This window comes from Meyerozyma guilliermondii, genomic scaffold (assembly GCF_000149425.1).
Source record: "Meyerozyma guilliermondii ATCC 6260 scaffold_1 genomic scaffold, whole genome shotgun sequence".
In the NCBI taxonomy this organism is placed as follows: Eukaryota; Fungi; Ascomycota; class Pichiomycetes; order Serinales; family Debaryomycetaceae; genus Meyerozyma; species Meyerozyma guilliermondii.
The window spans coordinates 52,454-79,109 of record NW_001809800.1 but is presented as its reverse complement, the minus strand read 5'-3'; the positions used below and the strand labels follow the sequence as shown (position 1 = coordinate 79,109).

At 44.5% G+C, this 26,656-nt stretch overlaps 19 protein-coding genes across 19 annotated transcripts; 6 read left to right on the top strand and 13 right to left on the bottom strand. All coding sequences in view use genetic code 12, as the record gives it.

The window, feature by feature from the left end:
- Positions 1 to 59: 59 nt before the first annotated feature.
- On the top strand, positions 60 to 1,001 carry PGUG_00050 (trans-2-enoyl-CoA reductase (NADPH); the record flags this gene model as incomplete). Its single annotated transcript, XM_001486623.1, has 1 exon — positions 60 to 1,001. The coding sequence occupies one exon, from the start codon at positions 60 to 62 to the stop codon at positions 999 to 1,001; it is 942 nt and encodes a 313-aa protein (XP_001486673.2).
- Positions 1,002 to 1,018: 17 nt separating this feature from the next.
- PGUG_00049 (peptide-methionine (R)-S-oxide reductase) lies at positions 1,019 to 1,486 on the bottom strand (the record flags this gene model as incomplete). Its single annotated transcript, XM_001486622.1, has 1 exon — positions 1,019 to 1,486. The coding sequence occupies one exon, from the start codon at positions 1,484 to 1,486 to the stop codon at positions 1,019 to 1,021; it is 468 nt and encodes a 155-aa protein (XP_001486672.2).
- Positions 1,487 to 1,568: 82 nt separating this feature from the next.
- On the bottom strand, positions 1,569 to 2,597 carry HMT1 (protein-arginine omega-N methyltransferase; the record flags this gene model as incomplete). Its single annotated transcript, XM_001486621.1, has 1 exon — positions 1,569 to 2,597. The coding sequence occupies one exon, from the start codon at positions 2,595 to 2,597 to the stop codon at positions 1,569 to 1,571; it is 1,029 nt and encodes a 342-aa protein (XP_001486671.2).
- A 72-nt stretch (positions 2,598 to 2,669) lies between these two features.
- PGUG_00047 (uncharacterized protein) lies at positions 2,670 to 3,605 on the bottom strand (the record flags this gene model as incomplete). The annotated part of the gene is made up of 1 exon (XM_001486620.1): positions 2,670 to 3,605. One exon carries the CDS (start codon positions 3,603 to 3,605, stop codon positions 2,670 to 2,672), a length of 936 nt encoding a protein of 311 aa, XP_001486670.2.
- Positions 3,606 to 3,705: 100 nt separating this feature from the next.
- On the bottom strand, positions 3,706 to 4,404 carry PGUG_00046 (uncharacterized protein; the record flags this gene model as incomplete). Its single annotated transcript, XM_001486619.1, has 1 exon — positions 3,706 to 4,404. The coding sequence occupies one exon, from the start codon at positions 4,402 to 4,404 to the stop codon at positions 3,706 to 3,708; it is 699 nt and encodes a 232-aa protein (XP_001486669.2).
- A 467-nt stretch (positions 4,405 to 4,871) lies between these two features.
- IME2 (protein kinase) lies at positions 4,872 to 6,500 on the bottom strand (the record flags this gene model as incomplete). Its single annotated transcript, XM_001486618.1, has 1 exon — positions 4,872 to 6,500. The coding sequence occupies one exon, from the start codon at positions 6,498 to 6,500 to the stop codon at positions 4,872 to 4,874; it is 1,629 nt and encodes a 542-aa protein (XP_001486668.2).
- A 97-nt stretch (positions 6,501 to 6,597) lies between these two features.
- Positions 6,598 to 7,869, bottom strand: PGUG_00044 (uncharacterized protein; the record flags this gene model as incomplete). Its single annotated transcript, XM_001486617.1, has 1 exon — positions 6,598 to 7,869. The coding sequence occupies one exon, from the start codon at positions 7,867 to 7,869 to the stop codon at positions 6,598 to 6,600; it is 1,272 nt and encodes a 423-aa protein (XP_001486667.2).
- Positions 7,870 to 7,959: 90 nt separating this feature from the next.
- Positions 7,960 to 9,429, top strand: PGUG_00043 (uncharacterized protein; the record flags this gene model as incomplete). The annotated part of the gene is made up of 1 exon (XM_001486616.1): positions 7,960 to 9,429. The coding sequence occupies one exon, from the start codon at positions 7,960 to 7,962 to the stop codon at positions 9,427 to 9,429; it is 1,470 nt and encodes a 489-aa protein (XP_001486666.2).
- A 20-nt stretch (positions 9,430 to 9,449) lies between these two features.
- On the bottom strand, positions 9,450 to 10,544 carry PGUG_00042 (uncharacterized protein; the record flags this gene model as incomplete). Its single annotated transcript, XM_001486615.1, has 1 exon — positions 9,450 to 10,544. The coding sequence occupies one exon, from the start codon at positions 10,542 to 10,544 to the stop codon at positions 9,450 to 9,452; it is 1,095 nt and encodes a 364-aa protein (XP_001486665.2).
- An 81-nt stretch (positions 10,545 to 10,625) lies between these two features.
- PGUG_00041 (uncharacterized protein) lies at positions 10,626 to 12,353 on the bottom strand (the record flags this gene model as incomplete). Its single annotated transcript, XM_001486614.1, has 1 exon — positions 10,626 to 12,353. One exon carries the CDS (start codon positions 12,351 to 12,353, stop codon positions 10,626 to 10,628), a length of 1,728 nt encoding a protein of 575 aa, XP_001486664.2.
- Positions 12,354 to 12,436: 83 nt separating this feature from the next.
- PGUG_00040 (rRNA-processing protein) lies at positions 12,437 to 13,168 on the top strand (the record flags this gene model as incomplete). The annotated part of the gene is made up of 1 exon (XM_001486613.1): positions 12,437 to 13,168. The coding sequence occupies one exon, from the start codon at positions 12,437 to 12,439 to the stop codon at positions 13,166 to 13,168; it is 732 nt and encodes a 243-aa protein (XP_001486663.2).
- Positions 13,169 to 13,181: 13 nt separating this feature from the next.
- KTI12 (Kti12p) lies at positions 13,182 to 14,030 on the bottom strand (the record flags this gene model as incomplete). Its single annotated transcript, XM_001486612.1, has 1 exon — positions 13,182 to 14,030. One exon carries the CDS (start codon positions 14,028 to 14,030, stop codon positions 13,182 to 13,184), a length of 849 nt encoding a protein of 282 aa, XP_001486662.1.
- Positions 14,031 to 14,111: 81 nt separating this feature from the next.
- MTG1 (putative GTPase) lies at positions 14,112 to 15,215 on the top strand (the record flags this gene model as incomplete). Its single annotated transcript, XM_001486611.1, has 1 exon — positions 14,112 to 15,215. The coding sequence occupies one exon, from the start codon at positions 14,112 to 14,114 to the stop codon at positions 15,213 to 15,215; it is 1,104 nt and encodes a 367-aa protein (XP_001486661.2).
- Position 15,216: 1 nt separating this feature from the next.
- Positions 15,217 to 16,893, bottom strand: YKU80 (ATP-dependent DNA helicase; the record flags this gene model as incomplete). Its single annotated transcript, XM_001486610.1, has 1 exon — positions 15,217 to 16,893. One exon carries the CDS (start codon positions 16,891 to 16,893, stop codon positions 15,217 to 15,219), a length of 1,677 nt encoding a protein of 558 aa, XP_001486660.2.
- A 343-nt stretch (positions 16,894 to 17,236) lies between these two features.
- PGUG_00036 (uncharacterized protein) lies at positions 17,237 to 19,060 on the top strand (the record flags this gene model as incomplete). The annotated part of the gene is made up of 1 exon (XM_001486609.1): positions 17,237 to 19,060. One exon carries the CDS (start codon positions 17,237 to 17,239, stop codon positions 19,058 to 19,060), a length of 1,824 nt encoding a protein of 607 aa, XP_001486659.2.
- A 21-nt stretch (positions 19,061 to 19,081) lies between these two features.
- Positions 19,082 to 21,157, bottom strand: GLC3 (1,4-alpha-glucan branching enzyme; the record flags this gene model as incomplete). The annotated part of the gene is made up of 1 exon (XM_001486608.1): positions 19,082 to 21,157. One exon carries the CDS (start codon positions 21,155 to 21,157, stop codon positions 19,082 to 19,084), a length of 2,076 nt encoding a protein of 691 aa, XP_001486658.1.
- A 337-nt stretch (positions 21,158 to 21,494) lies between these two features.
- On the bottom strand, positions 21,495 to 22,886 carry ARP4 (Arp4p; the record flags this gene model as incomplete). The annotated part of the gene is made up of 1 exon (XM_001486607.1): positions 21,495 to 22,886. The coding sequence occupies one exon, from the start codon at positions 22,884 to 22,886 to the stop codon at positions 21,495 to 21,497; it is 1,392 nt and encodes a 463-aa protein (XP_001486657.2).
- An 87-nt stretch (positions 22,887 to 22,973) lies between these two features.
- PGUG_00033 (uncharacterized protein) lies at positions 22,974 to 24,560 on the bottom strand (the record flags this gene model as incomplete). The annotated part of the gene is made up of 1 exon (XM_001486606.1): positions 22,974 to 24,560. One exon carries the CDS (start codon positions 24,558 to 24,560, stop codon positions 22,974 to 22,976), a length of 1,587 nt encoding a protein of 528 aa, XP_001486656.2.
- A 269-nt stretch (positions 24,561 to 24,829) lies between these two features.
- PGUG_00032 (uncharacterized protein) lies at positions 24,830 to 26,572 on the top strand (the record flags this gene model as incomplete). The annotated part of the gene is made up of 1 exon (XM_001486605.1): positions 24,830 to 26,572. One exon carries the CDS (start codon positions 24,830 to 24,832, stop codon positions 26,570 to 26,572), a length of 1,743 nt encoding a protein of 580 aa, XP_001486655.2.
- Positions 26,573 to 26,656: the final 84 nt, after the last annotated feature.

Here is a 26,656-nt window from a genome sequence, read left to right as displayed (position 1 = left end):
GAAATTTGCACCCATGCACCGGGCCCTTCTTAAGTTGCGACTCGATCGTTTCTTCTACAATGGTGGCCATTACTGTAAAGTCTCGGTCGAGATCCATCAAGGATTTTGAGACGGATCTTGTTGCTAAGAACAATGTCAGTGTGTTGGTTGATCAATTGAGTGAAAAAAACAAAATCAAGGCAAATAGATTGCGGATCACCACCTTGGATGACAAAGGCAAACACGTCCCTTTGAATAAGGAAACTTCTTTTGGAGCCAATGGGATTTCTGGAAAAACCGCAACTTTGTATGTGAAAGACTTAGGTCCTCAGTTGGGGTGGAGAACTGTTTACATATTGGAATATCTTGGACCACTTATTTTCCATCCTCTTTGGTATTTGTTGGCACCTAACATTTGGGGTGATTTTCACTATACTCAGACACAAACGTTTGCTTTAATTCTTGCAACGTTGCACTTTATCAAGCGTGAGTACGAAACGATTTATGTTCACCATTTCTCCAACGATACCATGCCTGCTTTCAACTTGTTTAAGAACTCGAGTCACTACTGGTTTTTGTCGGGAACCAACATTGCCTTGAGTATTTACCATCCCAAGGTTCAATCTAAGGAGACCTGGAAGCGTTTGCTTTTGCACGTAAACGACCACAACCCCCCAATGGTTTATGCGTTGGCGTTGATTTGGCTTCTTGCCGAGTCTAGCAACTACGTCGCCCACCAGACATTAAGCAAGTTGAGACTGGAACCTGGAGCAACCAAGAGGTACACCATTCCATTTGGGTTTGGGTTCACATGGGTCTCGTGTCCCCACTACTTTTTTGAGTCGGTTTCATGGTTGGCATACGCACTTTTAGTTGGAAACTGGACCACCTGGGTATTCTGGGCCGTCGCAACCGGCCAGATGTACTTGTGGGCAGTACAGAGACATAAGAAGTATTTGCGGACGTTTGGCGACGAGTACAAGAAACTCAGAAGAAAGATAATTGTTCCTGGTCTTATTTGATACTACTGTTAATTTAGCTATTTCTTGAACTTGAGTGAAATACTGTTCACACAGTGTCTGGCATCGGTCGGGGTATTGTATCCCTCGCCTCTGAAAATGTGCCCAAGATGTCCATCGCATTTGGCACACCTCATCTCTTCTCTTACCATTCCATGACTTTGGTCTTTCAATGTAGTGATGGCACCTGGAATCGCCTCATAAAAAGCCGGCCATCCGCAGTGCGACTTGAATTTCGTTTTCGCCAGGTAAAGCGGCAGCTGGCACCCAGCACACACATAGGTCCCTTCAGACAGTGGGGTATCTGTATATTCTCCACTATGGGGCATCTCAGTTCCCTGCTGTCTGAGCACTCTAAATTGCTCCGGTGAGAGCACCGCTCGCCATTCTTCGTCTGTCTTGGGAATACTCATAACTAGCGATGTATTGAAGGTTCTGCGATTTATATATGTTAATGGTCGTACAGATCGGGCGAAGTACTTGAGCATGATCAATTGGCAAGTTTCTGTACAGTCGTTGCGGCGGACAGGCGATGAGCCGCACCATCGGTAAAGATGTTTGATTTCTAAGCTATCTCATGAAGTAGTTGTATTTTCCCTTTTGGTCACGCAACTCCCACATAATTTCTATATCCACCTCACGGGGATTCTTGCTGTTGGGACGCGATGCGATTTGACCCTTAATGACGTCGTTTTTCTTGACATCGAGCACCTGATCCATATACATAACCGTCTGTTTCCAGTGGGTGTATGGGCTCATTGGCCCAGTCGAAAGGGTAACGGTTTCGTCGCCGGGGAAATCACAGTCAAACCACACAATGTAGGCATGACAAAGGTCGGTGTCAATGGCACGAAGCTCGAATTGCCGTTGGAAACTCAATCCCTCTTTGGTGACGGTATTGATATCAAACTCAAAAAATTTGTATGGTTCAGTAACTAACAGCTTGTTGTCAACGGTGTCGACCAATGGCTCGGCCATGGCCACTTCGATGAAGGGCGAGTAGTCAAACCCATAAACATCTTCCCAAAAGTGGATTTTCTCATCCTTGTACTGACCATCTTCAATTCCTGCAATGTACATGGAACACTTGTCTGGTAAGATTAATCCTCCTTCCACCAAGTATTTGTCACGAGCATACAACACAGTATCCAACATGGATTCGTACAACAAAAAGTATCCCATCCACTCGGAAACGATAATGTCAACTTTGTCTACGGGCAATTCAATGTCCTCCAATTTACCTTGAAGTAATGTAATTTGGCCCTCAAATCCATTGAGGTTGACGATCTCACGAGCCTTCTCAATGATGTTAGACATGTCCACAGCATACACATGCTTGGCGCCGGCCTTCGCAGCAAACATCGAGAGAATTCCCGTTCCGCAACCAACGTCCAACACCACCTTGTCTTTGAACAAATGTCTGTTCTTGAACATGGCACTTCTGTACGACAACGTTCTCGAAGTATCTTTCAACATTTCCTCATGGATACCAAAATGGTCATACGAGGAGAAATAATGCTGCTCGGTGAACGCTAAAGTGGCCTTGTCTGTCGCAGAAGCGGCATTGGCGGCCTGAGATGGCCCACGAGCTGATGACATTATCTTGCAAAATCGCGATGAGGGCACAAATAAACCTCATCGCCCACCACTACATGCAGTACCACCACCAAATTACTTACTGGCCATAGCCTCGAGGGTCACGGCTGCAAATTCGACACTTTGGTCAACGCAGAAGCTGTGGGAAATATCAGGAAGCGTTTCCACTTGGAAACGGACATTTTTCTGACTGTACTCGAGAATCGAGGCTCGGGTACTGTCTGCGACCCAATGGTCGGTCGCTGCAAAGAAACCCCAAATCAGACACTTTTTCAGAAAGGTGTTGAAAAACCAATCTTGTAAGGGCCTGTCGTGTTTAATTTGGTCCATTTCTTCCATTGCCATCTCGAGAGCTTGTTTAATAAGGCGTGGTGACGAAAATAATTTCCAGCATGCTTCAATGGCATATCTATAGCCCTCTTCAGATTTACCTTTTTTGACTGTTGCTTGCACCAATCCTCGAGCAAGAGATGTGGGAAGTACCAGCCTCAAAAAGCTAGCAACGGCAACTACCGGTTGCACTACAGGTACTTTTGCCCTAATTCGTGTGACTAGCTCACCTGAGCCGCTGCTCGCTATGTCCATGATAGTAGGACATATAAGTCCGGCGAAACGAAAGTCAATCTTGGGGTTGTCCGAGAGTCTCTTGGCAACATTTTGGAGAACATATGCTCCCATAGAATGTGCTAATAAGTATATTGGAACTTTTTCATGGTTGGACTTTTCTGCAATTTGAGTTATGAAATCACATTTGTGCTGTATTTGGTAGCTCAATGGATAGTATTCCACAGTAGAATCAAGCGGTTCTGTAGTAGAAAACCCGGCGTGCGATACAGCATATATTTCTAACTCGGGTCTATGCTTTTGAATTTCATCAAGGTAGGTGATGTAGAACTCTACAAGTCCCGGATTTCCAGGTATAAGTATAAGCACCCCTTCTTGATCTTTTAAGGCTGGTCGATGCAACACGGTGGTATGCGGAAGCCCTTGGTATGTACTAAGACTATCCATGATTAATAGGAGGGCAACGGTGTAGTTGCGATCGTTTTCGCACGATTTTATTTTTTCACAGCTATAATCTCACCTTCATGCCATTATAGCTGCCTAATTGCTATTGTAGATCAAACGAGTACTTGTTGGTTACAGGAGCTTCCAGCAAATCGTCAGACTTGTGCAAGTTGCGCTCGCAATAAAACAACTTTCCATCACGGCGTAACAAAATGACTGTTTGAGTCCTTGTGCCATAATACCTTCCGATGGTTCTGGAGCTACGATTGGCATCACTTACCTCGCCAGTTTCGATGGGAGGAATAAAGATTGAGTTCTGCAACTCCTTGAACTTTTTGGCTGTCTCCTTTCCTTGGCGTACTTCCTCACTGTAGGTATTATGACTCAAAACTTCAAAGCATTGATCCACGAAATATTCCATACTGCTCCCCTCCGCTACCGATCTTTCAACTGCCAGCAGCAAAAGTTTCCTCCCCAACTCCACCTTCTTCCATGGGTTATAGTACAAGGAGTTTGAGAGCCCAAAAGTGGTCTGGCTCGATATTTCTTCACGATTTGTAAACCGCAATTCTGAGCCTGCTACATCAGATCCTCTAGCATGCACCATACCACGGTCACCGCGATTACTTAGAATGTGTAGAGGCTCAATCTGCTTTGACGAAGATAATCTCAAGTGCCCGTACAACAAAGAGAACCCTCCTATTCTTCGCAAACTCACCTCTTTAACTCCAAGTTGGGGAGTGCGCTCAGCTAATGAAACTTCTATATTTTCTAGCCATTCTTCTTCAGATTTTTGTGACATTAGATAGTCAATCGGCAAAATTCCTCGAGAAACCTCGCTTACAATGCCTTTGTTAGTTGGTGTCAAGATTGTGGACAAAAAGGGTGGAAGGTGTACTTACTACTTTCATCATCCTCCCTATAATTCACCAAAACAGCTATCTTTCCCTTGCTGGAAATTCCGATCCAGGTTCCGTGTTCTGGACGACCTAGGTCGAGCGGCGAAACTATATCGAAGCCATCATAAGATCTTAGATTAGCCGGTTCTGTGGGTCGCCGATAGTACTCGTCACGGTTGGAGAGTAGCACGAAAAGGATATTCAGGATGCTCTGTAGACGAGAGAAGGATGCACATTTGAGCTGTACGTGGTATCCGCCAGCTGTGACCAAAAAAATTGGGTCACAATCGTGCAAAATCTTAGCGTGGGGTAACATCCAAACACCGCATATCAATAGCTAAGTGGCTAGCAGAAAAAATAATGCGAGACTTTATCCCATAAGTTGGGCCAAGCTGACACAAGATCCCGAAAAGGAGAACGTACCCTCTGAAGAGGCACCCTTGAGCTGATTAGGGTTCAAAGGGTTCATGGCTTCATCGATTTCAAGGTTATTTGTGTGATCGGTTCTAGGACTTTGGCAAGCAATTTGACTCTCATCCACCTCAATGTCGTAGGGTCCCAAGTTTTCCTTATTATTTCCCAGATCCATGTATCCATAGTTATCCATGTCTGCCTCAAGATCTGGTGGCACCTTGTAAAAGTCGTATGTTTCAATGGGTGAAATGTTGGAATGATCAACACTCTCTTTTGCAGTCGCTGACAACAAAGAAACATTTCCTGATCTTTTGAAAAGAGACGTCTCCATCGCTTTCTTCTCGGGTGTATACATAAAGTATGACTGATCATAGAGCTCACTCGCGATGGGTCTGGTTTCTGGATTCCATCTTAAGCAAATTCGAATCATGTCGCACAAAAAGGGGTAGCTATGGGGTATGAATTCATCGATTGGAATACCAGTACCTTCAGGAAAGCTGTAGCCGCATTTGCCCGCCAACAACTGCCCCTCAACCCAATATCCACCGACTGGGAATGGTCTTGCTTGAATATTCTTTGGAGGTGCCGGGTTACCAAGGACCTTGAATATTCTCCAAATTTGATCAATTTCGTTTGCGCCTGGAAACAACGGTGTCACTTTTGCAACTTCTGCTGCCACGGTTCCAAATGCCCAGATGTCAACGGGTGTAGAGTGCCATTTTCTACGCAAAAGCATCTCTGGTGCTCTGTACCACCGAGTTGAAATGTAGGTGGTGAAATCCTTGCAATTTTCCACATGACGAGCAAGTCCATAATCAGCAAGCTTCACCATATACTTTTGGTCACGGCTACCTGGAGGAACAGAATCAATCCCTCCGTAATACTGCAGCATTGAAGAAATGAGAATATTTTGTGGTTTGATGTCGCGGTGGAAATAGCCGTGGTCATGGATATGAGAAATAGCCGAAAGAAGTTGCCAAAGTATCGACCGCACAGTACTAGCGGTGAAGCGCTTGCCACCTCTGCTTCTCATGAGGCCGTACAAGGTTTGATCCATGCATTCCATGGAAAAGTGAAGACAGTACTGTGATGTATCGATAAACACTTCGTAGATGTGAAGAAGGTTTATGTGCGCCGGCATTGCCTGGATAAATTGCACCTCCTTAACTCGAGTGTAATGTTCGAGTTTTGGGAGTCTTGCATTCATGGTTTTGATAGCTACCAAAGGGGACAAATTCACGTTAGAGCCATCACCAACGTCCGTGAGCGTACCTCTCTTTGCCAGCTGCAAAAGGTTCGACTTGTCATGGCGATACTTGGCTAAGCGGACTATTCCAAAACCACCGTCCCCGAGTCTGCTGATCATTTTATAGTCATTTTCGAGGGATTTCAAAGGAATAGTTGGAGGAGGTTTATTGACGTCAGGAGGAGTTTTGTCGTGCAAGTTTGAACGCTGTGGTAACATTTTTGATGGTTTCCACATTTCAGTGATTCCCATTGCCGTATGTGAAAACATGAACAAAACAATCACTTGTTCAAGTGCGTTTGTGAGGAGCGAGAGTCCCACATAATTTTTTGCAACCATCCCAGGCGATCGGCGGCGCGCACCATGCAGGAGCAGCCCCGCCTGGACAAATTTGCAGCCAATTCAGGGAAGATGTATATTACTACAGCTCTATATATTATACACTAACGTAGTCGTTGTTGTCCTCTAGGTCATCCGAGTCGCTTTCCAAGTTGATCATGAACTTATTATCTTGTTTTGGTTCTTTTTCATCGACATACATATCGTATAATCCATTTGTGGTGACGAAGAGTTGCAGAGGATCAACGGTAAAACTACTTATTGTAGGTTTTTCGTTGTCAATCACCACATCATCGTCCGTCTTGGTCGCCATTATTTGCTGGGTCCGCTTGGTCACTGGATGTGCCAAGAAACATGAAAAACCTCGAGGACAAGTTCCCGACTCTTCAAAATCAGGACATTCGAAATCATGGCGGAACGGACATTTAAGGCCTCGAGGACACCACCCTCCAACAGAAAATGGTCGACACAAACATATGTACAGATCTGGATCTTGTGGCTTTTCACTGTGCAAAAAATGGCAGTTGGGACTGGTGCAGCTGCCCTGCTTATAATACTTACAAATTGGGGTATTGTGTTCATCAGGTTCGTGGTTTAGAAGACAATTTGTATTGGTACACTTGTTTTGTAGGTATTGACGACAAGCCCGAATGTGACTTGGATCGTGCAAATACTTGCAATGAGAACTTTTTTTGCATATTCCTGAAGTTAGAAGTGCCAAAGAAATGTGATTCGGGAGGTACTTACCTATTCGGGTGTAGTAGCGACAATCTTCGCTGGTGCTAACGTTAGTATTACCACTTTGACTTGATGAAAATACATACTCTGCAGATTTGCCCACTCGGCGAAATGTGCCGTTTTTTTTGCGAATATACTTGATAGAGTTCCACATGATGATTTGGCCCTCTGAGTCCGGAGGTGGTACTGTTAGAGGTACGAGTTTATTGCCGCCACCACACACGGCAAATATCTGGTCTGAGATAGCAATTCTGTCGCAATGGTCTGTTTTAGTTTTATTTTTGTCGATTCGAGGTTTCCATTTCCGTTGTCGATTTCGCTCCTGTGCTTCTATTTGCAATTTTCGGGCAGCTTCAGCCTTGAGCAACTGCAGTTTTTGTTCTCGTTCGTAGATATTTGTGTTCACAAGAGTCATCCCACGACTTGTGGTGCTCGATATGTAATTTTCATCGCCAGAATCCACTTTTAGAGGTTTCAAGTTGATTTGTGGAGTTGGAAATTGTTTTCGACTAGGCTTGGATATTCCATTTTTATCACTTCTGCGGCCTCGAGCGGCCTTCTTCTCCTCGATTTGCTTCTTGAGCCACGCTATCTCTGCGTATTTTGCCTTGAGTTCTTCCGGATCGGACATGAGACAACATCAAAGTGTTGAAGGTTCGAAAGCGGATGGCGCCCAAACACCCACAACTAAACAAGGTTACTCATTTCTTGTGGTTCACCAATGTACACCAAACTAAAGAGCTATGCGGCCAATTTCATAGGGAATACCCTTGGCTTTGACAAGGAAACATGCAACGAGATGGTTGAGTACTCCTTGAACCTTCAGAGCGAAGACGAGATACAATCGTACTTTTTCAATATTCTTGGAGACTCCGAAAATGTACTTCGATTCATTGAGACATACTTTTCGCTCAAGCAAGAGGAGGATTCATTAAGAAAGAAGGTAAGCGTAGAACCGAAGTCACAGAAAAAGAATGAGAAAGCCGGGGTTTGGGGACAATCGGAACCAGAGACACCGAAACAGAGCAGAGGACGACTAGCAAACAATACTACATCAGCCACCACGTCTGAACTACTTTCATTGAAACCATCGAACCAGCTTTCTGCCCAGCAGGCGAAAAGAGGCAAAAAGAAGAATTTGAACAATTTGAAAGACGTTGAAGCTGCGCTTAACGAACTTGAATCTGCATCGGGAAAGGATGAAATTTTGAAAGGAGTGGTTCGGAGATGTAATTGCATGGCCACCAGGCACCCATTATTCGAGGTGGCTCCCAACTGTCTCAACTGCGGCAAAATCATATGTGAAAAGGAAGGTTTGCAACCGTGTTCTTACTGCGGCCAAGAGCTCTTAAGCCCAAAAGACAAACAAGAAATCATAGAGATTTTGAAACAGGAACGAGATTCTGTGGAAAAGAAGCAGGAGAAGGTTCGCGACAAAGCAGTACAGCAACAGGAATCTCCAGCTCAACGTAAAAAGAAGATTGTGGTTCAAATGAGAGCAGGTGAAAATATGTGGAAAGCACAAGACAGAGCATTGAAAGAAGCCGAGGAAGCCCGCAAGAAGGAGAAGAAGGACAAAGAAGAAGACGAGCAGCACCAGCGTGAAATTGAGGCTCAAGAAAAAGAACTTGAACGGTACGCTTCAGAAAAAGATGTGGATGCTGATCTTATAAATGCCCAGAATCGTCTTGAATCGTTGCTAGACTTTCAGGCAACTGGTGCTGAAAGGACCAAAATCATCGACAACGCTTCTGACTTTGAAATGCCAACTCTCTCGAACAGTGGAAGTATATGGCTTTCTCCCGTGGAGCGTGCTCTTCACTTGAAAAAGCAGCAGAAGAATTTGAGGAAATACGAACAAATTGAAGCCTCGAGAAAGGGTCGAGGAAAAAAGGCAGTTGAAATGGTGATAAGAGATGGAAAGGTGACTATGGTTGAAAAATGGGTAGCTGACGATACTGAAACACCATCTGAGACTATAGCAGATGATGAACTTGTGGAACCAAATAAGCCAGATACAGAAGTTAAAAAGTACTGGGATTATGAGAAGGATCACAACAAGTGGGAGAAACCACAATACAAGCACAGCGTCCAGCAGGATAATGACACACTGCAAGAGGAACCGATTCGTAATCGGGTTCAGTTTCCCAAAGGTGGAGACGATGAACTACTTGTAATGATGCCTTCTTGAATATGTATTTAATGCTAATGCTAACGTCTCATCCTTCTCTTGAATGCTTTGGCTCTGGGATCATTAATCTTGAGCCTTTGATAGTTCATGCTTACTGGTTTGATCTTTTTGCCCAGAGCCTGTGGAATGATCTTTTCAGGTTCGGCGTCAGACTCTTCATCTTCCGAATTCAAGTACCGTTCGTGGTTTCTCTGGCGCTTTTCGTCTATGTCCTGGATTGCTTCATGGATATCCTTCTTTTCGAGACTAGTCTCGTTTTCAGCTTCTGGTCTGGGCTTGATCTTCCATCTACGGGTTGTTCTCTTTTGAGTCTTTGCTTTCTTGGGTTTTGGTCCTTCACTAGATTTTTCTCCGTCGACTTCTTCTTCACTCACCGGGTCATTCAAGTCTTCAGGCACGACTATATTCTCCTTTATAGACTGAACTTCGTTGAAAATGTCTGCAAGCCGTTTAGTACCATAGTTGAAAAGTCGCTGTGGTTTGAGTGGAGATGGCGACACTTCGAACCCTTGTGTAGGTTTGGAAGGGGTTACAGGGCCATACTCAGTGGCCATGAACATGTTTCGTGACATATAACGTGGTGTTTGCCTGACAGGAGAGGGTACAGGCAGAACGTTTGGAGATGACTTTATTATGGACAGACTAGTTTGATGAGCTGCGGCTTGAAGTTGAGCATTGATATCAACAATTCGCTTCTTTGTGGGTGTCTTAAAGATCTTGTCGTCTGAGACCTCTTCCTTTACTTGCAAGGTTTGCTTGGATTTTAGGGGAGACGATTCGGGAGGAGTCATTCGAGTGTCAAAGAGAGACAATATTTTACCATTTGCTTGTGGGGTCGGGCCCAATTGTATACCCACAGCAACACTGGTTGTATTCTCCATATCGGTACCACTCCCGTCTTCATCGGAATCTCCAATTTGTACATCTATTCTTGTCTTTTTAGGCAGTTTTAGTGTCTTCGCAGGGCCTTTTTTAAGATCACGATACTGTTTGTATAGACTGGAAATTACATTGTTCTGCTTGATATCTTCTCGAAGAGGTACTCGCCCATGCTTTTTCTGAAAGGAATGTTCCCAGGCCTTGATCTCTTTCCTGAGATCACTTAGCTCAGACATGAAAGAAGAACTATAATTTTATCGCGTCGCGCGTAATTTGATTAGCGTTTTTGGAGAAGATGTTATTATATACAAGGACCACTAAAGTCTATCTATAGTAGTTTGAATCTCTGCAGATGTAGGCGTTTCCACCTTTTGTAGTATGCTCTGAATTGTGGTTTTGAACAAGTCTTTTTCTTTTTCAGATTCAAAGTTTCTCGTTTCAAGGTCAGTGACAGACGATGGAAAACTCCGGCTCCAATACTTGTTCAAAAAGGTGTTTATGGCTACTGGGTCGTTTCTGAGATCCAAATACACCACCAACCTCAACCACTTTGTCATAGTCTGGTGTTCTTGGTCGTTTAGCAAATTGAAGGAGACCTCAAATGTGCTCCAGAATTTGTCCCACTTGCCAGCGTTTCCATAAGTGAAAAGCACCATCTCTTTGAAAGAGGTGGTTGGGGTCAACGAATGAGCCTCATTGTAGCTGGAAATCAAATCGTAGATATCACGGTTGCGGTTCGAAGCAATATGAACTGAGGGATAGTTACCGAAATGTTCCTTTTCGATTTCATTGTGGATCGCTTCATCGATGGTTCTGGAGCCAATAACATGAGGTTTAAGGTTGACAACAGTAAGGTTCCACAAAAGTGGGACCAATTCTGGGTGGCCAACTAGTTCGATTTGCTCACCACTATATGCATAGATATCAGACACGAATTGCAGCAAAAAATCGAGCCTAGTATCCACCAGCTCATTCATAGCTGCTGTGGTCTGTTCAGGAGCAGCTATTTCTTGTGAGTCCATCAAGACTTTCATGTAGGCAACCACAGCCTCGATTTTGGGTATCTTGCTTGAAATAAGAATATTGGCGAGAGACTTCAACAGAACGAGGTTTGGGTCAAGTAAGTGGATTATACGGTAAAACTCGAATTTTGAGGTGGAGTCACCGCTTTTCTCAAAGTCGGATATAAGGCCCTTGAGCTCGACGCCGGGAATGGAAGAGTCGCTGTTCAACAACTTTTGGAGTGGCTTACCCTTGGTAGCCATATAGAACGGTCCCATAGTATGGAAGCGACGAACTCCGCTAAAAATGTGATCCGAGTTTTCAGCTTTTGCAGGCTGTTGCTCGTAGCGCCAGGCATCTTCCTCTCGACACCATAAGCTCTCCAAATTGAGCTCTTGTCTGCGATCGGCGGTGAGCATGTGGATGAAAAGTCCATCTACTCCGGTCTCACACATCACCCAGCTATTTGCAGCTTTTCCATACTCATTGTCTGTTGCCATAGGGCCCTTTCTGGAGCGCCGGAGCATACGGCGTCTGGCTCGTGGACTGGTTCCACCAGTAACCATACCTTCAATTGAAGGAAGATGGTCGTATGTGTGCTTGATGTGGATCCTTAGCTGACTCGCAGCCTTCATTATGTGTTTTTCCGACTTTCCAGAAGCGATGAGGATGTACTTTGCTGGCTGATGGTGGGTGCTATAGTCGTGGTCGCTATCCAACTGGGTCATGTCGAAGAAGACAAGGTTATCGAATCCATAGTCTTTTGCAACTAGCTCTAGAAACGAGTTTATGGTTTTGGGAGCAGACTCTGGAACTTCTGGGAGCTCTACTTGGGCAGTTTCAGCTAGGGGCGACGCAGCATCGTCCCGCAAATACCATGGAAGTTCCAGCTGTACAGTGTCATTATTTTCAGAACCTTCAGTATTTCTAATATTTTCAGGCTTGGTGACCAAATTTTTGGTCTGAGCGATGCTTCTATGTGCTATAGGGGCCAAGTAACGAAAGGAAAGTCGCTTTGGTCTTCGCCATATGTTGGATAACATGGTAGCTAAACCGCGCGACAAAGTGGTGAGAATTTAGGGCATCGCATTTCGCAGCTGCAGGTTTCTTTAGACTATATTTTAGCATGGCCAAGTTGGTGCACAATGTGCAGAAAAAACAGCACAGAGAAAGGTCTCAGACGCTGGACCGGGCCCGGTTTGGCTTACTAGAGAAAAAGAAGGATTATAAACTTCGGGCGGCCGATTACCATAAGAAACAATCTGCTCTCAAGGCTCTTCGTGCCAAGGCAAGCAACTACAATCCTGATGAATATTACCATGGTATGACCAGGCGAAAAACCGACAGCAGGGGCATTCTACAGGCAGATAGGGGAGAAGAGGTGCTTTCTGTGCAGCAAGTGCAGTTGCTCAAGACCCAAGATGCCAACTATGTTCGTACCATGAGGATGAATGAGGCTCTGAAAATCGAAAAGCAAAAGAACCAGCTTGATTTTGGAGCTCGCGGGTCCCATACGGTGTTCGTAGACTCGGTTGAGGACCAGAAAAACTTTAAGCCAGAGGAATATTTCGACACCGACAAGTCCATGGTGAATAGAAGAGAGAACCGTCTTCGAAATCTGGACTTGGAAAAGTTGGAGCGGGTGGTGAATGTGGAAGATGTGGATGTAGAAAGGCTTCATGAAAAGAAGGTTAAACTGTACAAATTGCTAAAAAGTCGTATGGATCGAGAACGCCAGTTGCGAAAGGTGGAGGAGCGTATGGATTTGACTCGAGAGTTGATGAAGAAGGGAAGCAAGAAGAAGACAGTTGTCGACGGGAAACCGCAGTTCAAGTGGAAAAACCAGCGGAAAAAATGATACTATTAATGCATTACTCGGACTCAAATGTCCGGTTTATATACTCTACAAATAAAGACGTAATACGGTCGATGTCGATACTTCTCATCCGGTTCAAAGCAACAAATGTCCTTCGTATCCTCTGGAGCTGAGCCGTGCTGACCGCATGCGCTGGCATGTCTATTACCATGTCTTCAACTTTGACCTGACCTCCAATACTGGCAATTTGCTGATGCTGAACTATGGCACTTATTACTGCTTGAGTTTTCTGGTCAAGTTCTTGAAGAAAATTGTTGCCAGAAGTTGGTTTTACAAGTGTAGCTGCGTTGGGTGGAGCCACTTTTTTGAGTACCAAACAGTCCCACATTTCATCAATGGGAAGTGTTTCATTGTCATCGGCTGCAACAACCGTGAATAACGGTGAATCCCAACGCGTATCTCCATTGGGCTCTTCATATCTCATTGCTAGCTGTCTGATGACTTCCTCATCCCATTCTCTGTTCCATTGAACACAATTGTCCACGGAACTCACAACATGGACTACACAGTGTGGAGTAGCCAAACCTTTAGCTTCGCAGTAAAGCTGATAACGAAAACCCTTAATATATGCCATTGTATCCAACACCACAATTGTATTTCGTGCCAAATCTCTCTTTACCGCCGACATCTGGGTTCCTCTGGCATGTTTTTCTTGCGTGGAGTCCTTATAAACGTCTTTACTGATCCCCAATGTTTCATCACTATGGTATATCACCGAGTAGTTGTGGCCTGGTTCCTTTGTAGTTTTGGATTCCTCGATCCTTTTCTGTAGGGAGTCAACGAGTTGCTTGGCAAACTTGGTCTTTCCCGAGCTCGGAAGTCCAGTAAATGTAACTAGTGGCATAAGTGGAAGAATCGCACTGAATCGCACTGAAATTTATGTCATCGGAATCTCTCCAAAATATCTCATCGCGAAACTCTCACTATGTCCTTTGTACCACGACGAGTATTTCCCACGTACCGGATTCCACTTTCAAACTTCAAGGGCCACCACCAGAAGGCACTCAACAAGTTCGGCAGCTTGGCTCCGCAAATAGATTTTATTCTTGAAGTCAGAGATTCTCGAGCACCCATATCTACGATCAATGTGCTCTTCAATAAAGTGCTAGCGCACAAGCCTCGACTCATCATATACTCGAAAAAGGATCTTTCGGTGCTCAAGCGGCCATGGACCGATAAACTCCATAAAAGTCGCAATGAACAGTACTTGTTCGTTGATGCTCGAAACAAACAAGATAGTAAAAAGATCTTGAATTTCATAAAAGACCGCTACTTTGAGATGTCTCCTCCACCTCCATTAGGGCTTCGTATGATGCTCATTGGGATGCCAAATGTCGGTAAGTCCACTCTTGTAAATACTTTGAGGAGTGTTGGGCTTGACAACTCGGGAGCAGTGTCTTCCAAAGTCCGTAAAGTGGCCCGAACTGGAGGTCAACCTGGAGTCACCAGGGCCACTAGCGAGATTATAAAACTTTCCAATGATCCAGATATACTTGTCCACGATACTCCAGGAGTGTTTCTTCCAACTGTGAAAGACGCTGAAACCATGCTTGCACTATCACTTGTAGGCTGTGTTCACACCTCATTTGTGGACCCAGTAATCCAGGCTGATTACTTGTTGTATATCCTCAATCTTCAAGATCCCAGTGGTTCCAAGTATAGCGAGTACATCGACCACCCGACCAATTCCGTGGACGAATTGCTTTACAAAATAGCAGAGACAAGAAACGTGGTGAGAAAAGATGGTACTTTCGATATGGAAGGAATGGCTATACACTGGGTCAGCAAATGGAAACAGGGTAAACTGGACCAATACAAAGGATTATTTGACCTAGCTCCAGTTCTCGAACAGAACGAAGAAGAAATCAGACTGAACCTTAACTTGGAAACGAATCGAGTGGCTTCGATGCAAGTTACGAAAAAACTTACAGACCGTTTAGGTGAAGATGGAACAGCCACTTCCAAGGCTCGCAAGCGTAATGCCAAGGACCGAGCAGCAGACCACCAGAACCAATTGTTCAAGTTGTAGATCATTCCAATAGCTGGTCCAACTCCAATTCTTCTTCGTATGGACCTTCGTGGGCTCCGTAGGTTCCATGTCCAAGTCGAGAGTTTGGTCCCGCATGCCATTTTTTCTTCTGTTTCTCTTGATCGAGAAACTTTTTGGAAGTGTACTCTATGTCCAAAGATTCAAGAAGCTTGTGCGAGGCATCGTTGGATTTTTTGTTGACATCAAAAAGCCATTTCGACTCGCCGTTCACCGACAAGATATTACCCAAATTGAAAAGATTGGTATCGTTTCCGGACATTACGTTTTCCACGAATTTTTCTTGCTGAAGGTAAGCTGGGAGCGAATCATGGCCGAGGGACTTGGCGATAATTCTCTTTAAGTTCTGGTTGTATTTTTGTATTGCTGGGGATGAAGGTATCAATGTCGGTTGGACAGGCAATTCCACAGGCAAAGAACTGGGTTCTCTCATGGTGACTTTTCGATTCGAAATAGTCGCCGGACCAGATGAGCCAAGCACGGCATCAAGGTCTTTGGACTGGATAAATTCCTCCATTTTCATGTCGAGGTCATTAGGCTCGTCTATCTTCTTGCCGCTGGTAGTGGTGAAGGTGCTCAATTTTGGGAATCGGCCCATTTTTTCATCTTCTTTAAACGGTAATCTTGTCATGGAAAATGCATAGATATGTTTATCCTTATGAAGGATTTTGACTGGCATCAATACACACATCTGTACTTCGTCATTAGCTTTCTGCACGTATCTCGTGATTGCAAACGAATCAAGCTCTATCAACGCCTTGCAAAAAGCAGCAACACCTATAGCATTTCCCTGTGCTTCCGATGTTGGTGCAACATAGAAGGATTCAGAAGTGAAATAAGCCATTGGAACCTTTTCTCGATGAATGAATCCCAAGATATCCAAACCCGTATCTGTTTTCAAGGTCGCAAGACCACGAAGACTTTCATCGACAGCTATAAGATCAAAATTGGAATACTTGAATCCATCCACCCAATCTCCTTTCACTATAGGAACGTTTTCTTCTCCCTCTCCTCGAATGTAATACGAAGTCTCTGTCTTGATCTGAGAAACTTTGTCGCTTACCAAGTACTGGTGAGCAGCAATGGGCTTTTCTATTTTGACGGCTGGGTAGACTTCCACCTCCAAGCAAAGACAGATATCGGATGCAGGGTCATAGGAGTCTGAAGTGACCAATTGAGAGATATCGGCGCCCAAGCGAAGCTGGAGAATATCTTTAGCGGCTCGTATGGGCCGTACTCGCTTCAATGGTGGGGTATAATTGGGGGAATTGGCCAAAGATTGTGCATCTGCCAAGTGACCATGACGAAACTCTTTGAGTTTTTTCCGCCATTGAACTATATTTTCGTTTTCTTCTTGCAATCCAGGTACTCCCACAATGACATTGACGTCCATAGAATTGATCGCACCAGCCGATGCCTTGGCCAAGTCTGTATTCCACGACGTCATAGGTACTTGACCATTCGTGAACACCACGATGTTTCGAATGAACTTGAGTTTCAGGGTTTCGTTAAGGAGACCTGCTCCTATCATAAAAGCGTCAAAACAGTCGGCGGCATCTGGTTTTATTTTGGTTGTTGAAGTCAATTTTTTTGTCCATTCCTTGAGCTTTTTGTACGTGGGCACCTCCTTGTGGCACACCACTTCTATGTGTTTGAACATGCCCTCGTCGGCGTAGGCATGAGCAGTAATGGGGGAATAACATCCCAATTATCGAAACGTAATCTGTCTTTCTGCCCTTGATAATTTTGGTTATAACCACATCATTAAAGTAGCTGAGACATGTTTGGAGCTCAACAGACGGACACGACAAGTCAAACACAAAGATAGTGATTTCCTTGGACATAACTTTTGTTGGTGTTGCTTGTCCCGGTTATACTAGCCTACAAAAATGCGCGAGGTGGGCGCATCAAGGTAAACAGGATTCATTACATTTTTTTCAACCCAGACCACAGCGGGTGTTCCAGCGTCCATCCGACCGGCTTTTACGTGTATTCCACCCTCCATGAGTTACTACAACTATAATTCGCCTCAAGATTACATTCCCACGGCCAACCAGCCGCCATCCATTCCTCCCATTTCGTCCCTCGATCCCAACCAACAATACATTCCCAGTGGAGAAGATGTCAAACCCCAGCCCTATTACCGACCGCAACCACCTATATATGAAAACCAGCCCAATCCATTGGCTCAACATCAACTTTCATGGCAAAGACCTACCCATATGCCCATGGACCAACACCAGTACTTAGCACCTCCCGCCCAACAATTTATACCTTACCAGTATCCAGGGATCCCTTACTACCCGTACATGCAGCACATGTATCCTCGGCAACAATCGTCTCCTCGCCAGCATCTGGTGCCGGTCAGAGCTCCCATGGTTTCGCAACCACTTGGTCGGCCGCATCTCAAACAAGAATCGTCACCAGCACCCAAAGGCGGCACTTTCAAGCCGAAAAATACTAAACGTAACTCGAAGCCTCGGATCCACAAGCTTTCCGGCGATTTCAGAGCGGCATGGAAAAAACTGAGGCTGCCTCACCTGGTGGGAGAAGCATCGATTGACGATATGCTCCGTCATTTTCAAGACGCATTGGCCATTGACGTCCCGGAACCATTCATTCTTTACTTGAAGGTGGAGGATAAGTTCGAGGCTAAATTGCTCGATTTGTTTGTCAACAATTTGACTAAAAGTCTCGATATCTTTCTTCCCTGTGACATGTTCCGCCTTGTGGTGCCTCATGTGGCTCTCCTTGATGAAACTCGTATGATTCTGGACTCCATCTACTGCTTGGCTTCCATGATCCTCAATAGGATCAACCCAGATAGTGTCGATCCGTCTGTGACGATTAATTACTACCATCAATGTATCAAGCTGATTCGGTACCATCTCAGCATGCCAGGGGTTGAAACCAATGAATCTGGAATCATTGCCCGCTGTCTTTTGAGTACCATCATGTTATGTGTCTACGAACTCTTCCTTGTGGCTGAAGACGCTACCTATATCAAAGGTGCAGCAAGTATCTTCTCGTCGATTTTGCGTAAGAATATGCAAGCTCAGAAACCTAGTCTCTTGAAATCGTCCCCATTCTACCAAGGGTTATTCTGGGCCATGATACTTAGTGATATGGTTTTATCATTGAAATATGACTTGCCCACCATGTATCCTATCGATACGTTCTGGCGGCCATTGGATCCAGAGTATTTTGACTGGTTTGAGTCAGCAACGTATCCTGGCAACCTGGACGATGAATCGGTGATGTCTCGTGAAGAAGAAGTGTGGTGGATTCGCAGAATGATATATCTTCTGTGCTGTGTCCACGATTTCCTCTTCCAACCAATGGTGCTCACCAAAGAGGAAACAGAGTCGAAAAAATGCTCGCAGAAATGGCTCCAATTAAATCAAAGTGTCAATGAGTTTGAAGCTAGTGTCCCCATGGCTATGAAACCAATCATTTGCAAACCAGCATCTTCCAGCAGAAGGTACCCTGTAATATTTTTTGGTACCGAAGGTACTGCTATTTTCAACTTGAACTTCAAGTTATGCAAAATAGCCTTACATCAGTCTTTGCAAACGAGACTCGCAGATGATCCAGTTTTGTCCAGTCAAATCAGTAATTACACTCCCGACTATACTAACAAACTTGCTAAGGACATTATTGGAATCTTGAAGACTTACGACTCTGACGTTCTGGTATGGCCCGTAAATGTTCACGCCATACGACAAGCCGCCAAGTACATGAAGGATGACTCCGACGACATGAGAGAATTGGGTGATCTTATCAATAAGGTACTTGCAGTGTGCCATTTGCAGTACAAAAAGTCGTGATTATTGTGTATTATTTAGGAATTAAATTTTCTCTTTAATTTGAAGCACTAGCGCAGTTCTCGAAGGAATGTAGGTGAATAAAGCATTAGACCTATCATTCCAGCGTTCATTGTGGGTGAAGAATTGCAAGTCGTTTCCCTCCGCATCAACATTGCTTATACGTCCATGCCCACCAAATTGTTTATCGTCAGAATTCAAAACAACCTTGTACACTCCAGGTGTCTCGACTCCAACCTTAAAATCAGGGTAAGAATTGGTGGGATGAAGATTGAAAATGAACAATAAACCATTTCTTTCGAAAACAAGAACCTTATCACCCTCGTGTTTGAGGGAAACATAAGCTTGAGGCGATTGCAAAATTTCGTATTTTTCATCGAGATGTTGCATTGCTGCATCAAACTCGAACAAAAACTTGTATCTCAACAAATCGTCTTCAATCAAGTTGAATTGTCTACGGGCATAATGATACGACTCATTATTACCGGCTCGAGGAAAATCAAGCCACTCGGGGTGTCCAAACTCATTACCTTCGAAATTAAGGTACCCTTCACCGCCCAAGCTAAATGTCAAGAGACGAATAATCTTGTGAAGTGCGATTCCACGGTCGATAACTGGGGTGTTTTCGGTGAGTGTAGACATGTTGGTGTACATTTCTTTGTCCATCAACCAGAATGCAATCGACTTATCTCCCACTAGAGCTTGGTCATGAGACTCACAGTAACTAATACACTTTTCTCCATGACGACGGTTGGTCAATGTGTGGACAATATTTCCCAAATCCCACTGTTCATCAGACAAGTGTTTGAGGATCTTGATCCACATATCTGGGATAGCCATGGACAATCTATAGTCATACCCAATACCTCCTTTGCTAATGGGAACGCAGAGAGCAGGCATTCCACTAACATCTTCGGCAATAGAAGTGAATTTCAACCCAGAAGTGCTATACTCTTCCATCATAGTGTGTGCCAACATCATGTAGATTATAGCATCATTATCGACCCATTCTGGATTAAAGTATTCATTGTAGTCACCACTGAAACCAAAGCTCAAGCCATGATGTTTGTAAAGCATACTTGTGACACCATCGAACCGGAAACCATCAAATTGGTAAACATCCAAGTAAAATTTCAAATTCGACAATAAGAATCGAAGGGTTTCATGATTGGAATAGTTGAAAAGACGTGAGTCCCACAAGTCGTGGTTTCCCTTTGGTCCACCATGAAACAAGTAGTGGTCGGTGCCATTGAACATGTTAAGACCATCGTCAACATTTTTTGAGCTGTGCGAATGAACCACATCCAAAAGTACTCGAATCCCAAGCCCATGGGCAGTATCGATCAATTCCTTTAAATCTTCTGGAGTGCCGAAACGAGAGGAAGCAGCGAAGAAACTGGTCACTTGGTAACCAAACGAAGCGTAATATGCATGTTCCATAACGGCCATCAATTGCACGGTATTGTAGCCTAATTTGTGAATTATTGGCAACACCTTGTGGGTGAAATTCTTGTAGGTACCAACCTCTGGATTAGGGGTCGAGATACCCACATGAGCCTCGTAAACACGAATACCCGATTCAGGTACGGGGCGTTTGTTTTCAAACGTATACGTATGGTCTGGATTCCAGAACCGACCATCGTACAAGTTGGTGTCCTTATTATAGGTAGCTCTCTTTACCCATGGGTCCAAACGATAGATACGCTCTCCACTAGGCAACACCATGGATATCTTATAGCGAGAGTCATGGTCAATGGCAAATTTACCATCGACGGAGTCAATTGTAAGTTTCCAGAGTCCAAAATTGTTAACCTGTTCCAATTGATGAGCTTCAGGATTCCAATTGTTGAAATCTCCAACGATAGAAACACTCTTGACATCAGGAATATACTGCACTACCGTAATACTCTTATTTTGCCAGTCGGCGTGGACTCCGTAAGTTTGATACGAGGACGCAAATTTGGTCAAGGAACCTTCCGACTGCTCAAGTTGCGACTTCCATTTTTGCAATTGGTTCTGACGATCAACAAGATGGCTCGAGAATGGTTCCAACCATGGATCAAGGTCCAAAACTCCTTGAATTGACGATTTATCTGCCATGTTTATGAAGAAAATGTGGAAAGGGGTTGGGGGAAAGCAAGGCAGGTTCTGCGGAGTGTCTGCAGGAAATGTGGGGCTCGGGGTCGCCCACGCGAGGGGTGCAGGAGATGAGCCAAAGAGCTGAGGGGAGAACCATTGCAGGAACTGCAATGGGAATTGAGTAAAGAATTGAGTAGATAATGAGCAGAGAATTGAGCAAAGAATTGACTACAGAATAATAGACTACAATTCAATTAAAAATCTTTCCTTAGTTTCTGGTTTAGTTATACAGTACTCTACTTCTGTCTATTCTTCCTCACTTCACTTTTCACTTTTCACTTTTCACTTTCACTTCACTTTACCTGAATCTCTGGTTCAAGATCTTTTCTGCCCCAGCTTGCTGGTACTCCTCTTTTGTGACCCACATCTGGTGAAATGTACCCAAAGAAGAGAGGACACTTCCTCCAATCCACGACTGGCTGCTGCGCTCTGCGCTGCTTCCTACCGCATGCAATCTCACTTTAAGTCCTGGATTAGTGTTTGAAAGGTCGGCTTGGATGCGTTCTGTCAATTGAGTGATGAGCGAGGTACCTCCAGAAATTATAATATTGTGGGCCATTGACGCTCGGAGATCGATATCTACTGATGTCAATGTATGAGCCACCAATTGCGAAAGTCCTCTAATAGTCACTGCTTCTTCCTCTTCGGGTGGAGGACTTGATTGTGACGACTCTGTACGCTTCGTGCGCTTCACTGGTCGGTAATCATCATACATGGTTTTAATAGATACTTCTCCATTTGTTGGAGGAAATTTGTCTTGATCTCTAAGAGGATAACTTTTAGGGTCAAAAAGACTGTCTGCAAGCTCAAACCTCTCAATTCCCAACTCTATCAGTTGACCCAGAGGAAGTTCAAAGCTTCTTTTATGGGTTTCGTCTTTGTATGTTTCACGGTCAGATGCCAACTTTTTCTCAGGCACTTCCAACATGGTCTCTTTTATTTCATGCCAAAGCGCCAACTGTTGGTATTCATAGAAGGAGTCGGTGATATTGTCTGGAAGTTGGCGTTGAGTGTATTTGGCTTCCTCGGGGTATTTGGTTGGGGTTCGGTCACGAACCAGGTACTTTGCGCAGAGGTCAAGGTTTGGATATTTTTTGTTCAACATATCCTGAATTTGTGCATTCAAAAATGCTCCCGCGTAATGTGTTTTTGTGGTGTTCCTCAACAAAGACATACCGTCTATTACTGGAGTGATAGATACAGAATCATGGCCAATATCTACCACTAAGCAGTTGGCACGGCCCTGCTGAAATGAGATGCATGTTGGAGATTTGGCCAAATATAATGCTGGGAAATCAAAGTTTGCAAAGAATTCCTCCACCACTTTTTGACGGTACTCGGTGGTTGCCCATACTGGTTCAACAATTAGGATTGGTTGTTCCTTGTAGTTGATTTTCAACACGTCTTCAAAGTAGTATTTGTATTGTTCGATAGCAGCGTCCCAGTCCACTATAAGCGAGTCCTTAATGATGGGTTTGACCTCGTAATTGCTTCTGGGAACGCCAATTGCTTCACCAAAAATGCGGGTTCGTTTACCTTTTTTAGGGGGATCTGGACCTATGGCAAAAAACGATGGGGTTGTAATCTTTGGAAAATCATCACCAGCATACCCGATACGTGTATAGTATGAGCCTGGATCAAGCACTATGGCATTGATTTCATCTCCTCCGTGGACAGCAGATCCAGACATGTTGATAGTTTTCAGATTGGTGAAATTTTTGGTGCGGCCCCGATGCAGGAAAAATGAAGTTACAACTTATAATTTACTCTTTATTATCTACAACAGACGCACCTCTCCCTCTATGAGCCCCAACAAGAACTCGGCTTCCAATCTCTTTCTTGCCTCCACGACCCAGTCGTCTGCCAATTTTCTTGGCCATCCTTTCAAACTTGCAGCCTCTTCCACTGCCAAGTCCAATTCATTTCTAACAAGATTGGCTTCTACCCGGCCAATGACAGACTCAATATCTTTACCGTTTGGCTTTGCACCTTTTACCGGAAGCAAAAGCTTGGAAAAGACGAACGAGGTGAAGTGTCCGAGCAAACCAGCATTAGGAGGAAGCAACGATGCTGACCGAAGCTCAGGTGATAAGAGTTCCCAACGAGCAAGAAGCTGAGATGTGGACAAAATCGAATGAGACGACTCGTGCTGGAGAAGAGGAACAATTTCCTTCAAGGTGGCATCAATGAGTTCATCGTTGATAGGACGTACTGCCTCGATCAATTGACCCAAGTATGGTGCCAACAGCTTTGGGGTAGTTCCCTCGGTGCTGGAGATGAGCGACCTCAACTCGGCCAATGACCGGTTAATAGTGCTGCGGTTGTGGTTAGCAACGATCTGTTGTTCCAAAGACTCGGCAAATTGTTCTAATTCGTCTAAACGGCTGCTGAGCTTATCCAAGTTGGCCAACCGGCCCAGTCTTTCACCATCCACTTTGTCCTTGACCAACTTTTCAAAGTTCTTGGTTTGTTCGATACGAACCATGGTCACTGCATTTACAGCTGCCTGAGAAATGGCTTCCTTGGCACTGGCAATCTCTTGCTCCAATCTAGCGTTCAATTTCTTTTCCAATTGAGCCCGTTCGGTATTGTATTGGTGGAGCAAGTTCTCGGTCAATTCCAACTCTTTCTTGGTATATGACGACAAAAGCTCATTTTGCGACACCTTGAGGTTTTTCTTAAGTTCATCGTCGAAACTGGCAGTCAATGCGTCCACTTTTTGCGATAATTTAGCAACATTGTCTTGGATAGCCTTGACCAAGTCATTGCTACCAGGACCACTTATATCGATCAGTTTGATCAATTCGTTGAAAGAGGCAACGGTGGCGTGTACGCTCTCGTTTATACCCTTGTAAGAAAGCAAGGGAAGCAGTTCAGGCAGTTTTTGGGTTGTTTCCACTGGTTTCTGCAATTGTTCATGAGGAGTAGGAGCAGTGTCTTGACCCCAACGTTGACGGGTTTTCTGAATCAATTGCTCACCACGATTCTCCAAGTCGTTGGCAAACTTGTCTATTTTCGATTTTGAAGACAGAAAGTCAACGTTGGAAATTCGGTCCCGAAGCGAGTCCCATGCATCCCGGATTTCATCAATCGACCCGGTCTCGATCATGCGTAGAATTTCCTCGTAGAAAGGAGGCTGGTAGTCAATCACATAATCCATGACTTTTTCGTTTTTGGTGGCCACATAGAGTGTTCCACCATAGGCAAGCGATCCAATAAGTGTTGCCAGGAATAAAAATTTTGGCAAAGAAAATGACTTTTTTGGAGGCTTTACAGGTGGAGGAAGCACAGGAGGCACGACCGGTGGCGGCGTGACCACCTTGGTGAGTACGGATCGCAGGGTCGAGAATCGGGCTCTCAACATGAGTGTGATTGTTGATGAAACATTATTGGCGAATGAGAAGTGTACATCCACACACCACGAAATAAAAATGGATATGTGAGTGCAGCAAGAAAATTTACAAATCTAATTCAATTGGTCGTCACTCCTCTCTTTTCTACTTCTACCCTTTACTCCCTTGTTTTCTCGCTTTCTTCTTCTTTTCTCCTTTTTCTTTCTCTATCCTCTTCTTTTCTGTTTCTCCCGCACCCGTACACCACCTCTCCTTCACTGTGCCTCCCTGTCACTTCATCATGACTATTACTCCCAAATCGCTATTTCCTCCTCTTCCAGCTACTGCTCGGGCCCAAGCTGCTCAATTGGCATACGATGTCAAGAATAATCGTGTGGCGTATCCCAATGGAAAATCTATTGTAGTCAGACCTCTTGCTAGTTCTGATCCAACTGATACCATCCAATTTACCGGTCACATTTATAATACTACAGCGGCTGCTTTTTCGCCCTCGGGTAACTACATTGCTTCTGGAGATGCTAATGGTAACTTGAAGATCTGGAGTGCCGAAAAACTCTCACAAACTTTTGAACGACCTCCAATAAAGAGTGAATTTCAGGTGTTGCTGGGACCGGTTAGAGCTATAACCTGGGATGCGGATGGTACAAGAATCATTGCTGTTGGAGAGGGCAAGGAGAAGTTTGGTCATTGTTTTTCGTGGGATTCTGGCAATAGTATTGGTGATATTCAGGGCCATGCAGCCACGGTTACTGGAGTTGATATTCGCCAACAACGTCCTTATCGTGCTGCTACTGTGTCTGAGGACAAGGCAATGGTGTTCTTTAATGGACCTCCTTTCAAATTTGACAAGAGTGTGAGAGGTCACCATACAAATTCGATTCAGGCGGTGAAATTTCTGCCTGATGGAACACATCTAGTAAGCGTTGGCTCAGATAGACAGATTGTTTTGTACGACGGCAAGACGGGAGAGTACTTGAAAGCCACTCCTGCTCACCAGGGTGGAATTTACGGAGTAAGCTGGCGCGACAGTAACACTTTTGTTACTGCTAGTGCTGATAATACCGTCAAAGTATGGAACTCCCAATTGGAATGTTTAAAGACAATCGACATGCCTCTGTCCGGTTCTGTGGCTCAGCAAGTCGCCATAGTAGCCTCCGAAGACCAAATCATCACCTTTTCTGTCGATGGAACCATCAATGTGGTGAAGGAAGATGGTATATCTACGATCTACGGCCACCAAGGACAAATAACTTCTGTCACTGAAAATATCAGTGCTTCTTCCGACGGTAGTATTATCAAGTGGAATGGACCAGAAGCAGTGGTGGCAGGATCCCATTCAGGGTACGTGTGCCTGATAGTACTGGACTCTGCAAATTACTATTCTGCTGGATGGGATGATAAAGTGAAAAAATGGCAAGATGGAAAATTGGTGGGTGAAGTTCAATTGGATTCGCAGCCCAAGCAACTCATTTTGCGCAACAAGCTCACGGTGGTGTTTGAGTCAAAGGTGGAAATTTACGATTTGGACTTGAAAAAAGAACATAGCAATGATTTAGGATTTTCAACCAATGGTGGTGATATTTCCGAAAATGGCCTCATTCTCACCACTTCAAACACAGTTAAAAACATTGAAACTGGCAAGGAACTGGCTCCCTTGAGAGCGGCTCCTACACTCATCAGAGTATCTCCAAATGGAGAGCACATTGCCGTAGCTGACTCGGCAGGAAAATACACTTTATATGACAGCAACTTCAATGTGGTGACAACCAGATGGGCCTACCATTCGAGCAGAGTTCTCGATGCCCAATGGACTTCAGATTCCAAGTATTTGGCAAGTGGAGGATTGGATTCCGGCATATTCATCTACTCGGTCGACCGTCCGTCTAAAGTGCTCAAGTTCCCATTGGCTCACCAAAACGGAGTTACGGCGATCGGCTGGGCCAACTATGGTGATAGCGACTCTACATTGGTATCTGGAGGTGCCGATGGTGCTATCAAAAGGTGGTCGGTATCGTTTGCTTAGTGTAGTCTGGTTAGTATAGTCACGTGCCCAAATACAAAAATCTCACCAAAAAATAGGATCTCATCGCATCTTCCTCATCGCATC